Consider the following 14,963-nt stretch of genomic DNA (forward strand, 5'->3'; position numbering starts at 1 on the left):
AGATTCATTATTTTGCAAGAAAACGGAAAATTTCTACTATTTTAAAATTTCTTTAATTTTAATCTTATAATAAATTCATTTAATCAGGCTCATAAGGGGTTGAAACAAACAGAATTAAAAATAACGATTAATGTTCCATAAATTTTTATCAATCACAAGATTAGTGGGAAAAACTGGATTTTCTGGTTGGGATTGTGTTGCGGTGAAACCCTTTGTAAAAGGAAACCTAAAACAATTTAAGATTATTCAAATTAACGGTTAAGCTATTATGTACACTTTAAAAATAATAAAAACCTCACCGTAGTTGTATTAAATGGTCTGAAAAGAAGACATCAGCGAGTTGAAAATAATGATAAGGACGTGACGAAAGAAAGTCTTGGTTCAAAGAAGCTTGGTTAGTTTTATTTCGAAAAACTAATACTTCGGAGAATCGGCGTTGCAATCTCGTGAATAACAAGGACTTTGTTGTCCATCTCACTCCTTGGGTAGTCTTTGTATCATGGAGTCACGTGGTGCCTTTGACATATTCCAAAGAATTCTTATTCACCGGTGAAGCCTTCTTTGCAAAAGAAACTGCAGGAAATAAAATATGATTTGCTTCTTTTTGGTTCCAATTAATTTCCAACATTTGAACATTAATTCTTATTCTATTTCGTGTCCCTTTAAATACCAACCTTTTCGACCGCGTTACCTCCTTTCAAAGAGTTTTCAGCTTCGTCTAGAGTGTTCCTTCAACTACACTCGGCTCTCTTTTGCAATATACCAATGATGAGAAACGCAATAAGTTGGCCACTTTTCTGAAAATTTGAGGTTGCAATTTTAGTCTATAGAGCAAGAATTGGAATTAAATGAGTATAATGATTTCGCAAAAGTCTGTGACGTTATTCTAATTGACTGTGTCATACTCAAATTTCGTGTCCCTTTAAGAGGGAAATAGGGAACTTTTAAACAATAATCGTTAACAACGCTTCATCGTTTCCAATTAAAGTGGCTCGAAATCTAGGGGCGTGGTCTAGTACTAACTACAGAAGCTATGGGCGGGGCTTCATCGTCTAACAGAAAATAAGAACCTCCCGTGCATCCTTGAACTAAATAGCTAAAGCCCACGATAGTACTAATTGCGCTTCATCATTTCCAATTAAAGAGGGTTGAAGTCATGGGGGCGTGGAGCATTTAAAACTACAGACGGTATGGGCGGGGCGTGGTCTATTTACAGCTACAAAAGGTAAGGTATGGGCGGGGCTTCGTCTATTTACAACTACAAAAGGTAAGGTATGGCCGGGGCGTGGTCTATTTACAACTACAAAAGGTAAGGTAAGGGCGGGGCATGGTCTATTTACAACTACAAAAGGTAAGGTAAGGGCGGGGCATGGTCTATTTACAACTACAAAAGGTAAGGTAAGGGCGGGGCATGGTCTATTTACAACTACAAAAGGTAAGGTAAGGGCGGGGCATGGTCTATTTACAACTACAAAAGGTAAGGTATGGGCGGGGCTTTGTCTATCATCAAATAGGAAACTACCATGTCTACTTGCGCTAAATAGACAGCCTACGCCATTGAGAGACGTTTTTGCGGCGAAAGGCTCTCGCCCCACCCCTTATCATCAAGTCATAATGACAATGGTGGCTATCAATCATGTTACATATTGCCGCTACCGATATGCTCCAATTAATAACAATTATTTACAAATTTTCAGTGGAAACGGAACGGGATGAAGATCTTTTAGCCTAAAAAAAACATGCAAGGTTAGTATGTTCTGACGGGAGTTTCAGATAAAAATGAGATTAGTTTCAATTACTATGACGTTTATTTACCGTTATTTGAGTTAATTTGACTTGATTAAGGCGGGGGGGGGGGGGGTGTAATGATTAACTCCTAATCTTCTTGATGTTCGTTGAAACTGCAATAAGCAACGGCTTTCAGTGCTCCGTAGTTAAGAAAAATCTGAAATTATGTAGTTTTTTTCAATTTTAATTAAATTAACAATGGAACTATGCATTTAAGAATGATTCCCCTTAATTAAAAATGCAAAATATGTATTTAATAACGCGAAACCGCAAGGAAAACAATCCTAAGCCTTAGTCGATTATCATGAAAAACAATTGTTATTCAAAATACTTACGTTTCTCTCGCTTCGGTGATGTTAAAACAAATAAATTAAACTATAGAAGGTTGAAACATATAGTTCTGAAAAACATTAGTCGCATAGAATTAAATATAAAATCTTCAAACTGCATCTAAATTAATTCTACGAGCTACTACGAGTACGATTCGAAGGCAGCCATCTTTTTTATTTATTTAAACAGGAAGTTGGGGAGTATAACCCGCCTAAAGAACAGCCAGCCTTTGGCAGTGCATTACGAGAATGATCATTGTGGTCGATATTTGACTCTTGGAATACCTCCTCTATGGTTCCGTTATTCCGAAAGTCGTCCGTCACGGCCAGGCTTGGAAATAAGGTTTATTTCTGAACTAGTCCTCCGGACCAGTGACCCCTGATGTCTTAAATATGAAACTGGTCCCGAGACCAGTGACCCTTCCCCTATTTATTTTTCTACTGGTCCCAGGACTTGTGGTCGTTCTCTCTTCTAAAAAATCTCTCTCGGCTTAGGGTTGTATACACAACTGGACTCCTGGAGTCGAATTTTATGTTAAAATGAAAATAATTAAAGAGGTCCCCATATCAATTTTTCATAAAAGTAGGAATTAATCAACTAGTCATTGGGACCAGTGACCCTCGGGCTTTGAATAAAAAAAGTGGTCCAAGCTATTAATAAACTGGTTTTTGACCTGTAAACCTGTCTTATTTCCTAGCCTGGTCACGGCACGGCCAACTTAGCTTATCAAACCGTTGCCTACGTTAATCAAGGCCTGTGCGCGGCGCCGATTTTTATTTTTATTTTGGCAATTTAAGTTGCCAAATTCTCTCACCTGAGGCGCTATTAGCTGGACCTGAGGTGCTAATAGCTGGACCTAAAGAATTTTAAATACTCATTTTCGCGCCCGTTTCGGTCCAGCTATCATAGCGATTTCCACTGACTGCACTAGAGCACTCTAAGTGTACTCTCGGGAGTCTCGGCGCGTTTTCGTCCGCCACTGGGAACACGAGTGCAACACTCGCCCAGAATCGCGTTTTCCACTGATCCCAAAAACTGCCCGAGAATTGCTCTTTCGTGCTCTGAAAAATTCGATGGAGCGACGGTGCTCGAGACCATGCGGTATCTCATAGAAGACAGGCTCTCGCTTATGCTTATTTATTTCTGGAATCATCTTCTTAAAGTTCTGAAGATGAAGAATACGAGGTTTTATCATTACTTTAAAGATATTACGGTTCTTCCTAAAACCAATAATTATATCAGAGACGTTGTCGATCATTATTCAAAATAGATTTTTGTAAATTAATTGAAATGTTAAGTCTATTAATTGGTTTCAGCCCATTTGCGTCAAGATATACAAACTTTATTACAATTTCGTTTCCGGCCCCAATTTTGATTATTCAGAGCGCGCTCGGACCTCTCGATCGTGTTCCACTGACGAAACTATTCTCTCCAAAACTCGCTGAGGGCAGTAACGTCATCCTAACCCTGAGAGCACTCTTTGGAGCAGTCAGTGGAAATCGCTATCAAATAAATCTCGCGCTAAAATAGGTAGAAAATAAGAAGTCGCGTTTCTTAAAAGTCCCCCCCCCTTCGAAGCCACCACGCACAGGCCTTGATTAACGTAGGCAACGATCAAACCCATCGCCCGACGCTGGTACCAATGCGGTTACCGGGGTACCAGGCCGGGCTACGGCCAGGTCGTTTAATTTTTTTTTTCAATCGGAAAGACACAGAAAGATTAATTCTAGAATCGAAAATCAGATGCCCTTTTTGGTTTTTCATTCTCCGCCAAGTGCTTACCTTGAATATATGACGTTTCACGCTTTAAAATTGATTATTTGCATTTACAAAAAAACTTGTTACACATTAATTAAACAAATAAATAAATATTATAAACATTTTAATACTCTTTTTAAAAAGACTACTATTCTTCGGCTTATAGACAGACCGATGTTTCGGAGGCCACATCTAAAATATCTATAGTTAATATTTCCCATAAAATATCTTATGAAAACTATAATATTACAGTTATATAAATAGAATTTATACAAAAATAATTTCCTAAGCCTAAATTTAATATTTAGAATATTTAAATTTTGATATAAATCTTATCTATCAATAAATTTCAAAACTATGGGTTTCGAAGGGACAACAATGAAGGCGTGTTTTAAATTAAGATCTGACGCTTCGGTCAAATCACCGCATTCCATACGAAACGATTGCACTACCTGTACGAAAAAAGCACATAATTTTGATGTGAAAAACAACCAAAATTAACGCGCTAATCAGCTTATGAAATATTAAGCGTACTTTAGCAGCCGTGACGCAAAGTTCCAAATGCGAAAAAGTTCGTCCAGCGCACATTCTACTTCCGAATCCAAACGGCAACAATGCGAACGGGTTTTGATTGGACTTTGGTATTTTATTATCGTTTGATTGCGACGGATGGGACACGGCTCCCGTTTGTCTTAACCAACGTTCGGGAACAAATTCATTTGGTCTTTCAAAGTACTTGTCTAACTTACAGGTCACCATGAAGTGGCAGAATATGGCAGTCTTTAAAAATGAGCATAAAAAATTGGAAATTTCAAAAAGAGTGTATGGGGGCGCGATTGCGGCAATTCTCTAAGTTTTTCGTTTTTATCGCAAGTGATAAACTTTGTCGCGCGCTACCTTATCGACAGTGTGATCATTTGGTATTCTCTAATTCATCACCTTGATTTGCGATAAGGATCATGTCGTTAGCTCTGGGCCATGATAAAAAACTCCCGTCACATGATTTGAGAACTTTCAGATTCAGAACCGAGTACTGACTGATATACGACAGGTGTATAACTTACAGAATTAGTGATAAAACCAAGTTATCACTAGTGATAACTTCCAAAATGAGTCAAAAGAATTGCCCCCATTGGCTAAATAATTATTCATTTACGATGTCAGTACTTACACCGGCTGGTACATTAAAACCGGACAAAGTAACATCTTTAGGCAGAATCCTCATAATTCCCGGTACAGTTGGACTTATTCTGAAGGTTTCCTTAACACAGGCTTTTAAGTATTTTAAATTCTCCATTTGATCATTAGTTATAATTTTATCCGTAGCAATTTGAGACACCTCATTGTAAAGTTTCTCTTGAACGTCAGCGTTTCTCGCCAAATGGTAAAGTAAGTAGCAGAGAGAGTTGGTCACCTATAAAATACAAGCGTAAGTTACATGATAACAATAAGTATATCACTTCAAAGTGCGGTAAGGCTATGTGTTTTTAAGATACTAAAAAGAAGGCCACGGCAAGTACGTAAAAATTATTTGAAATACGTCACTAGCATCACGTCAAGGAAGATGGAGATAGGGAAGTTTCGTGTAACGCTATAACTCCGGTCGCCCAAAAATCCCGTTTTCGGCTTGGATGTGCATGTGCGCACTTTTCTCGCGCATCGTGCTGAGGATAGGCGGCACTACTGGTTTCCAACCGAGACTGCGCAGTTCAAACTAACGCCGAATATAAGTCATGTGACCTGCTACATTTCGTGAAGAGAGATTCCTATACTGACCAAACTTCCTTATCTCCATCTTCCTTGATCACGTGATGCCAAGATCCAAAGACTCCATACGGAGTGGGACTGGATACTTAGTCCTTCTTTTTCGCGAGATTGCTGCGCCAATTCCGCGAAATGGTAATTCTGTAACTAAAACGAACTAAGCTTCTTTGAACCACGCCTTTCCCAAATCACGTGCCTGTGACGTACTTCAAATAATTTTTACCCACCGGCCGATGTTTTATTACAGTTCCTTTAAATTGAAAATAACGTTTGTTGTTATGGTTATTATGTTTATCTTTAAAATGATTCACAAGTCACGCATTGATAGTTTTGATAAGAACAAGAAAAACAGGAAGTTTTTTCTGAAGTAGCAAGGTTGCGGAATTTACAAAACAAAGAAAATATTTTCCTAAGCATACCGTAAAAACTCCTCCAATTATGAAATCAACAATCGTAAGTGTCTTCTCACGATCGGACAATGATTCCACATTAAGTAAACTCTCTAGAACCGGACCATGATTGCTTTTAGTTTGATCTTTCGCCTGTAGAGCACCGGACATATACGACGATACTGTTCTGAGATTATTAATTTTTAAAACCATAATAATTTGAGCAAGAATTCATTCATGTTCCAAAATAGAGTCTAGTGTTTGACTACTTTGCTTTCTAAAGACGGAACATTAATGGGTATTTGGAGAACAAAGACGTAAATTAAGATATGGCTTTGGTGCAGGACTATTACCTTTGAAGCCCTATAAAACGTCTCTGTGTCCACTTACCCTGTAAATGTTCCTTCTTAATCCTATATCAATACTACGCCACCTTTTTTTTTGAAAAGTTTCTATTATATCAGGGATAGATTTAATTTTAGAAGTAGGAATGGAGAACCGAGTAATGTGGGCGCGCGTCAAAGTCCCGGACCCCCTTCCACGGGACGGGGGGTATGAAAGAAGAGGCGGGTTATAGCGTCAAAGGTAAAAAGGAATTACGTATTTTTTGCCGTCCCCGTCAACAACGTCATCAAAACGTGGTTTAAGTGAGCCAATAAGATAATTTAAACTTTTCGTTACGTGTTGGAGGGAGGGGCTCTATACTGGGCTATGAGTCGGACTCGAGTATATACTAACCGTTCTCCATTCCTACTTCTAAAATTAAATCTATCACTGATTATATTTTCTGCCCCCCTTTCACTACAGAGTTCCCATATTCTTAGTAACGCGAATGAATCCTTGATATCAGTATCTGGGGTATTACTATGAATCATTTTATTTACAAAAAAGAAAGTATTTATTACTGGTAAATGATGCACTCGGCCTTGTCTAGTTTCTTGTAAGCAGGCGTAGCAAATTTCTTCCAGAGTGGTACACCATAATAAAGCTTTTGATAAGCATCAAATGTGTCCTTGGCTGCTTGAATCATTTCGAAAGCGTGACCAACGCTCTCCCCTTTATCAAGACAGCCTAATCTTTTGTTTAAACACATCATAAAGATGCCTGTATTTAAATTATAACAAATAATAATAAGATTTTAGAAACGCGATACAATTCGGTAAGTATTTAGAAATATTGCAAAATAAGTCTATAATGCATAAGTATGGGTTTCCAGTATCGGTATTGTCCATCCGAGACAAAATTAAAGAGACTACAGCGCCATCTACGTTCAAAGGTTACTCTGCAAACGGGAGGCAGGAGGCATACGGTGGGATTTTTCTGTGGTCAAGTCGGGTTAAGGTAGAGATTGATATCACAATAGGGTATCATGGTTTCGGTTTCCGAAAAACCCGCCACCAGGAGACGCCCCCCCCCTACATAAAGGGTACGCGCTCGTAGCCAATATTCTTTCGACCCATACTTATGGAGACTATCATAGGCTTATGGTAATAATTACATTCCAGCGCGACTTTGTACAGCAAATTTTGCATGTTTTCAACGCTATTTCGACTAGTTCTCGAAGATTTTATTAAAAGGACCATGTCGTTTGTAATTTCGCTAAGATGTCTCAATGCCGTATCATTTTCTTTCATTTTTAATAAAACCGGAGACAAATTTGAACGTAATCGAGACCATTCTTCACCCAAGCTTTTGTAAACACAGAAATTAATAATTAGGCTTAAATACTCGATCCTGCTAATACCTAAAGGCAAGCCACTCAGATTCTATTCAAGAGTCAGGAGAATTCGCGGCATAATTTAATAACTACCAAAACCTTATAATAGAGAGATTTCGTTTGCGAAAGAAGTAAGATTCGTGAGATAATTTACACAGCCATATTGGTGGGTTCAATGCAGAAGGAAAGCTGAAACAAACCAATATGGCTGCCGGAACCGTGGTAAGGAGGGTGTGACGTACTACTCAGCCTACTGAAATCTCTCCAAAGTCGAAATGAAAGGAACTGTGACGTAAAGAAGCTTAGGCATCGGTCAGTGATAAAATGTTTTGAAATACGTCATAGGCACGTGACTGAGGAAAAACCTGGTCCAAAGAATCTCAGTTCGTTTTATTTAGAATACTACCACTTCGGGGAATCGCGAAAAAAATGCAGGACTAGTGTCCAGTCCCAATCCGTATGGGGTCTATGTATCTTTACGTCACATGGTGAGCGTGACGTATTTCAAATAATTTTAGCCCACAAGCCGATGCCTTCTTTACAATCCCTATAAACGCTACTGTCCCTTTAATTGAGTGAAGTAATCTAAGTGACTTACCTCTCGAAGAATAAATTCTTAGCAATTAAAGTGTAAAACTATAAAGACCTAAGGCTTACGAGTTAGCCAATCCGGGAGATTCATATTTCTCGGGTTGATCCTTACGATATTTGCACACGAAATCCATCACCGGTCGAACAGGATATTTTCCCTGATTTCGGAAAACCTTTTCAAAGTCTTCCGGATCAAAAACTTGAACTATGGGTCGACGCCATTGATACTCCTCCTTGACAATGGTGCCGAATCTTCGGTACTTGTCAACGTTGGCTTCGTGTAACTTAAATAAACTGTAACGACCAACTGCGGATCCACACGATGTCAGCGAAGAATTGTCTTAGATTTAAGCATAACCCTACAAAACTCTCTATAAGTTTGAGTCGCACCCGAATAACTTGTCCTTAAGGCGTATTTATCATAGAGGGCGTCTCCTGGTTGGCAGACCCATATTTATGGAGAGTATTATAGGGCTATCGATTTAAGTGTTTATGTACCAATTGGAAAGTATTGCCATCCGTTCCCGATGAATGGAATTGACGGTTTTGGTCCCGGTATATCTTCAAACGGTTTAGGAGGAGGTGATTCAATATTGTCAACTCCCTCGAGTGTCTTTGACGATACAAGTACTGTTTTTTGTCGTGTTTTCTTCCAGCTAATGACGTGTTTCCATTTACGCGAAGCTTGTATCATTTTCAACATACTTGAAATAATTAATTACTTCTGAAAAAATTTTTAAATACGAATTTCAAAAAAAAAAAAAAATAAATAAATTACAATAATAACTCGTAGAATAAATGGATAAATTTAACCGAGATGTTTCATTAAAAATTATGGCTAACTTAAAGCGACAGTCGTATTATTCTATCAAACGAAAATCACGTAAATACACAGCGCGGGAAAGATTAGACTGAAACTTATTCCATCTGAAGTTCGCGAAACCACCGACGGAATAAATAGGTAAAGTAAATTTTATGAAACTTGACGGAGTACAACCGTGCGCATTATTAGTTTACCAATTAACCTATAAATTAATAATTAATAAAATTCAATAAATAACAATCCAACATTGTTGTTTTTTTAAAAAATATCTAGTATTCAATATTCATAATACGCGACTATCCATTATGATAAATTATTTGAATTTCTTCATGAAAGAAACAGGGCACATTCAAAAGAATTTTCCCTGGTTTTTTATGTTCGGATTTAGCCATCGTAAACCATATAGTCCCCTACTTGACAATGTATTAGGTACAACGATGGAATTTCTATTCACCGGACGGTTTGTGGGTGAATTACTGTCTACAGCTGGGTCTAGACGTATCATATAACGGGGCCTGCACGCTATTATGTTCAGTTCGTAGCGAGAGGGGCCAAAGAACCTTACCATATGGATTTGCTTCTTTAAAAGGGGTAAGTACAAGTGAAAACTTACTGCACCCTTCACGAAAAAATGTTACGGTTCAAAAACCATAGCTTTGGTTACAGTTTAGTAGAAGCAAAACCATGTGAAAACTAAAATATTTTTCACTAACATTCCATAGACTATCTTAAAGTAAATACGTTTTTAAAGCAATGTTTTAGAATATGTAGAAATCAATTCAAAAATTATATTCTCACTAATATAAATAAAGTTTAGTATGGAATTTAGTAGGAATTAACCGTTTTAGCTAAATTAAATACGCTTAAGGTCTTGGGTAGGTCGTGAACTCTGTTGTTTTTTGGCAGGAAAAGGAGGGAAATCTACTTTGTAATAAACGGGGGCCATCGTTTTTGTCTTTAAACTCTTTAAAGTGCTATAACCTAACTATTAACTAACTGGAAAATGAAGTTAAACGGTCGAAGACATAAAAGTATTATATTGTCGTGGAAACTATTTATGAATGAAAAGTTTGAAGCGAGGTTTGAAGTTACATATGGGAAAAATTTTAATTACCGCGTTTAAAATTCTAATCAATTGAATTTAAGTGGGCAGATAAATTTTGGATAGTTAGTTTTAAATTTGCTAAGTAGACAGATTAAGTTTGGATAGTTAATTTTAAATCTGCTAAGCGTGGGCAGATTAAGTTTGGATAGTTAATTTCAAATCTGCTAAGCGTGGGCAGATTAAGTTTGGATAGTTAATTTTAAATCTGGTAAGTGGGCTGATAAATTTTGGATAGTTAATTTTAAATTTGCTCATTGGGCCGATAAATTTTAGATAGTTAATTTTAATTTGCTAAGTGGGCAGGTAAATTTTGAACAGTCAACTTCAACGTACCAGCTAGAAACCATAAGTCCCAAACGCTGCACATCACCTGCGTACCATATATTACATAATTTGAAAAAAAAAAAAAAACAATAATTACAGCTAAACATTAAAAAAGCTAAGTCTACTTTTAAAACAGAGGGCGTCGTCTGCAAGTTGATGAACTTTTAAATCTGTATACGGTGGACTGAACGCGAGAGTAATAGCAATTCTAAGAGAACAAGAAATTTTGACAGGGCCCTGTCAATAAACTGTGAAAATTCGTCGTCTATCTCCGAAACTTGATCTAGCCTTCATTAATCTCTCTGAGTTGGTTCTAGAGATACTTGGTTGTCTAGTGAATCAGAGCTAATTATGTTTATAGTAGATACCCGTAATCGTACCCGTATTTGTATCTGTTTGTAGCAAGCTCGTCCTTGTATTGGTTCTAAATAAGTAGACATTCCTAGCGAGAGGCACTTAAGCCGGTTCTACGATTGGTCGCCTTTATCTAATCAAATAAGTCTGCCGCTTAGAATACCGACGGAATAGGGATTGTAAGAAAAACCACACTCGAGTTGGGCTTAGTAATTTGTCATTTTGCTACCATACTATTTTACATAACATCGTCGGAAATTAGCCAAAATATGTTTTTTATTATATTTTTGAAAAATATTTAACGAATTTTAAACAATACCTTCTTGTGATCAAATCTAAATTAATAACAGATTAAAAGTCTGTCGCTAGTTTATAGTAATTTAATAAAGAGTTGTACTCTAATAGGATCCGAACGTCAAAAATTCACTTATCAATGACAAAAATGATTTGTAATTTATATGTGTTCGGTAATAGACAGGGACCTGGTAAAGTACCATTATACAATTATGATATGCTATAAATCAACATTTTACGGAACTAATAACATAATCATTATAACCGAAAGATTTTCATTGTCAAATTGTTTGGAATTCAAAAGAATAGTGAAAAACATTTGTGTCGAAAATGTAACTTTAAGGACATTTTGACACAAGGGACTCAAGTTATCAACAACACTGTTTTACGGAGGACCCCTTTAATTAATGTACTAAACTGAAAGACAATGCTAGGGGGTCACGGGTAAAACACTTTTAATCATAACTTGTCTAGGGGGTGTCCCTTATGGCTAAATGTCATAGAAGTATTGAACATTTTCGACTCAAAATTGATTACACTTGTGACTGTACTTCAGTTCTATAATAACCCTTTCTCGGAACACCCTGTATATCTATTTTCAAAATCGGAAAATTTAAGAATAAAAGATGAACTTACCTTTAAATGAGATACAAATACGCCGAATTTCCTGACGTAGTTATTTTGTAACACAACTGTAACTGTTGTTTGTTATTTTTATTTTGTAAAACAAACACACCGGCGGCCGTTAACGCGATGGTAATGAACTCTCGAACGACCGTTGGCGTCCAACTTGTAATGTGCTCCGTCCCAGCGAATGACTACACTAGCAACTGGCGCCGCGTTCAACGCACACACACCACACACACACCTTGAAAAATGTATTCACTCCCCACCCGAAAAAACTCTGAATTCCCCGCTTTTAAAAAAATGCTACCAAACTGATTCTCGTTCGAGGAGCTTGAGCCTATTCAGATATTTTATACTTATATGGCATACCACCACCTCCCCACCAGCCTGTATTAAATGAGAGAGTGGTGGAGGGAACTATAAACAAGGTGGGACATACGTAACTAGTGTTACATTCACTTTAATGGGAGGGCGAAAAGAAAACTCAAGTGATTACTTGACGATTCTTCTAATTATAAGATCTATCTGCGGGAAATACCTACGAATGATTTTAAAATTCAAATTAATTTCAGGTTTCATAGAAAAGTTTGAAATTTGTGAGGATTTCTATTCGTGATTTTGGAATTTTTTTTCTTCTCTGTTATCAAAACATATTTATTTTCTTTCGAGTGTTTTCCTTAGTTTTTCTGGTCACCAAGACAACCACAGATTCGAATCAGATCAAATGTTGCCTCGCATGGACAATGGCGGTAACTATAAGCCCCTACAGCAGAGACCAATACTTAGGCATTATAGGGTTGTGTTACTAGCAATGTCATACGCCTATTATAAAGCCAGGCATAGATTTAATTTTAGAAGTAGGAATGGAGAACAGAGTAATGTGGGCGCGCGTTTAAGTCCCGGACCCCTTCCACGGGGGGTATGAAAGAAGAGGCGGGTCATAGCGACAGAGGTAAAAAGGAATTCCGAATTTTTCGCCGTCCGCGTCAGCAACGTCATCAAAACGTAGTTTAAGTGAGCCAATAAGGTAATTCGTTACGTGTTGGAGGGAGGGACTATATACTGGACTATGAGTCGGACTGAAGTAAATACTAACCGTTCTCCATTCCTACTTCTAAAATTAAATCTATCCCTGATAAAGCCTTATTTTCATGGAATCTAGTAATTTAGGTAGTATTTACCGTTGTCAATCCGTTGTTCCATGCTCTACCATAAGAAATTACTAAAACAATATGTCATGTCAACTTTCAAAATTCCCTGACTTTTCCAGGTTCCGCTTGATATCCATGTACTGTGGCAACCCTATTATCTACTACCGAAGTCACTTGGTCCCGCCCCCAAAAGACAGCCACATACATCAACACACACCAGCCTTAAACACTTATACACACTAGATTTGGGCGAAGCTAGATAATTTTTTAAGGGTGATAACTTAACCGAGAAAAAAAGGCCCCTTAATTTTTTGCTCCTCACACTATAAGGCTTGTATCAAAATATTTTTTTTTATATATATAAATCTAATAGACTAGGCTGTTGGGAAGAAGTCGAAATTCCTTCCCATACTTAATAGCTTTAAAATTACATAAAAAATAGTTGAAGGGCATTGGGAGACCTAAGCAACAGGCACAGCTGATTTCTTTTTTTTTTATATAAGTAAAAAGTAAACCAAGTGTGTTTCGCCTCGTTAGCATTATACGGGCGTTTAGTAAAAACATTGTGGCCGTTTTTTTGAAACAAAGGATATTTTGCATTTTTTAAGCTTGGTTTCCATTTTTCAGATTTTTTTACATTTTTGCTGAGGGATTAATATTTGCGCTTTCAAAAATATCTATATTTATTCAGATACACGTGCTGCTTTCAAAGGGAATAGATAGTTTACAAACAAGGAGGATTCAAACCATTTACACTAGGAGGCCTAGGCTACCTGGAGGACAAAAGCAGACAGGTTTTTGTTCTGCAGGTAGCCCGGCCTTCTGGTATTAAATGGTATGATTTCTCCATGTGTGTAAACTATTTATAGTGACGTTTCACGTAGTCGAAGAGTAACAATGTATCTCTTACAGAACCAGAGTAATAACACTGCAAAGTGGTATGGAATTGACTAAAATTATCTTTTGCTAATTTGCTTAATTACTCGAGCCCTGATTGAGGTAACCCCAAGTATTAGGTATCGTTGGATAGTGAATTAGTAGGGCTATCATATACTCATAGGATTTCAATGTATCATTTGTTATTATACAAATCAGTTTTGACTGGGATCTTAGTCTTATCAAGAAGTGATATCTAATTTATTAGGGAGTAGGTGTAAGTTGCCTAAGTATTCGCGCGTCATAGTCCCAGTCCCCCTTTCAAAATACAAGGGGGGGACGTAAAAGGAGGCCGGGCTATTTCGCCTCTCCTCAGTCGGAAAATACGTAATTTTCGTCATTCGCGTCGCGCTGACGCGAGTTTTCAAGGAACCAATGAGATGCCGGTTGTAATTTAGAGGCGGGGATCAACTCCGGACCTATGTTTGGACTGGAGATAAATCTGGAAATGTGGCGAATTTATACCTTCTCCCTAGTAAACTATATTTCACTTCTTGATCTTATATAATAGGTACACAATATTCCACCATCTTGAAAATGTAAAATAGTCCTACCTTAACTCGCGTATTAAGGTACAAACAAAAATATTAAAATACAAAACGATCAAATGCAATCTGTTCCGCTTGCCACCACTTACCTTAAAATAAACAAAAACCTCGTTGACTTAGTTTGGAAAAATAGGCTAATTTGAAATGCAAATTTTGGAATTACATTATTTCCATTGTCATATGATATGAGAGTACAAAATTCAATTTACTATTGGCATTGTATTAGAAAGAAATAGATCGAAAACTGTGTACGAAAACAAAGCGCTATAAACATAAAATCGTTCGGGTATGGCGCCAACAAAATTATCACACGCACGTACTTTCAATTTGAACATTAGGTTTAACAAGTACAGCTATTTGAGAAAGTTAAACATAACAAAGTACAAAGTGTCTAATGAGCTAGGCCTACACGTTTTTAGATTAATTTCCAAAGACGAATTATATTGGACTACTCCGAGATCGCT

General features: G+C 37.2%; 1 protein-coding gene and 1 long non-coding RNA gene across 7 annotated transcripts; both read right to left on the bottom strand.

The window, feature by feature from the left end:
• Nucleotides 1-30: 30 nt before the first annotated feature.
• On the bottom strand, nt 31-2,407 carry LOC149625104 (uncharacterized). Of its 4 annotated transcripts, none has more exons than XR_016374533.1 (6): nt 2,124-2,401; nt 1,816-1,945; nt 1,523-1,728; nt 675-797; nt 300-573; nt 31-226 (listed from the first exon to the last, which is right to left on the bottom strand). It is a non-coding gene; the product is annotated as an uncharacterized LOC149625104 (long non-coding RNA). The 4 variants fall into 4 exon arrangements; XR_016374534.1 differs by having other exon boundaries at nt 1,688-1,728; nt 2,124-2,397; XR_016374531.1 differs by having other exon boundaries at nt 675-1,728; nt 2,124-2,407.
• Nucleotides 2,408-3,983: 1,576 nt separating this feature from the next.
• LOC149625105 (ecdysone 20-monooxygenase-like) lies at nt 3,984-12,446 on the bottom strand. Of its 3 annotated transcripts, XM_089851877.1 has the most exons (10): nt 10,715-11,815; nt 10,599-10,635; nt 8,836-9,061; nt 8,404-8,644; nt 7,528-7,718; nt 6,935-7,133; nt 6,060-6,216; nt 5,048-5,290; nt 4,411-4,656; nt 3,984-4,328 (listed from the first exon to the last, which is right to left on the bottom strand). In XM_089851877.1, exons 3-10 carry the CDS (start codon nt 9,038-9,040, stop codon nt 4,209-4,211), a joined length of 1,602 nt encoding a protein of 533 aa, XP_089708003.1. In that variant the 5' UTR covers nt 9,041-9,061; nt 10,599-10,635; nt 10,715-11,815; the 3' UTR covers nt 3,984-4,208. The 3 variants fall into 3 exon arrangements, with proteins under 3 accessions (XP_089708003.1, XP_089708002.1, XP_089708004.1); XM_089851876.1 differs by lacking the exons at nt 10,599-10,635; nt 10,715-11,815 and adding an exon at nt 11,874-12,446; XM_089851878.1 differs by having other exon boundaries at nt 10,599-11,815.
• Nucleotides 12,447-14,963: the final 2,517 nt, after the last annotated feature.

Source organism: Phalangium opilio, unplaced genomic scaffold (genome assembly GCF_054372755.1).
Source record: "Phalangium opilio isolate 3A_F unplaced genomic scaffold, DU_Popi_V2 ptg000105l_1, whole genome shotgun sequence".
NCBI lineage: Eukaryota > Metazoa > Arthropoda > Arachnida > Opiliones > Phalangiidae > Phalangium > Phalangium opilio.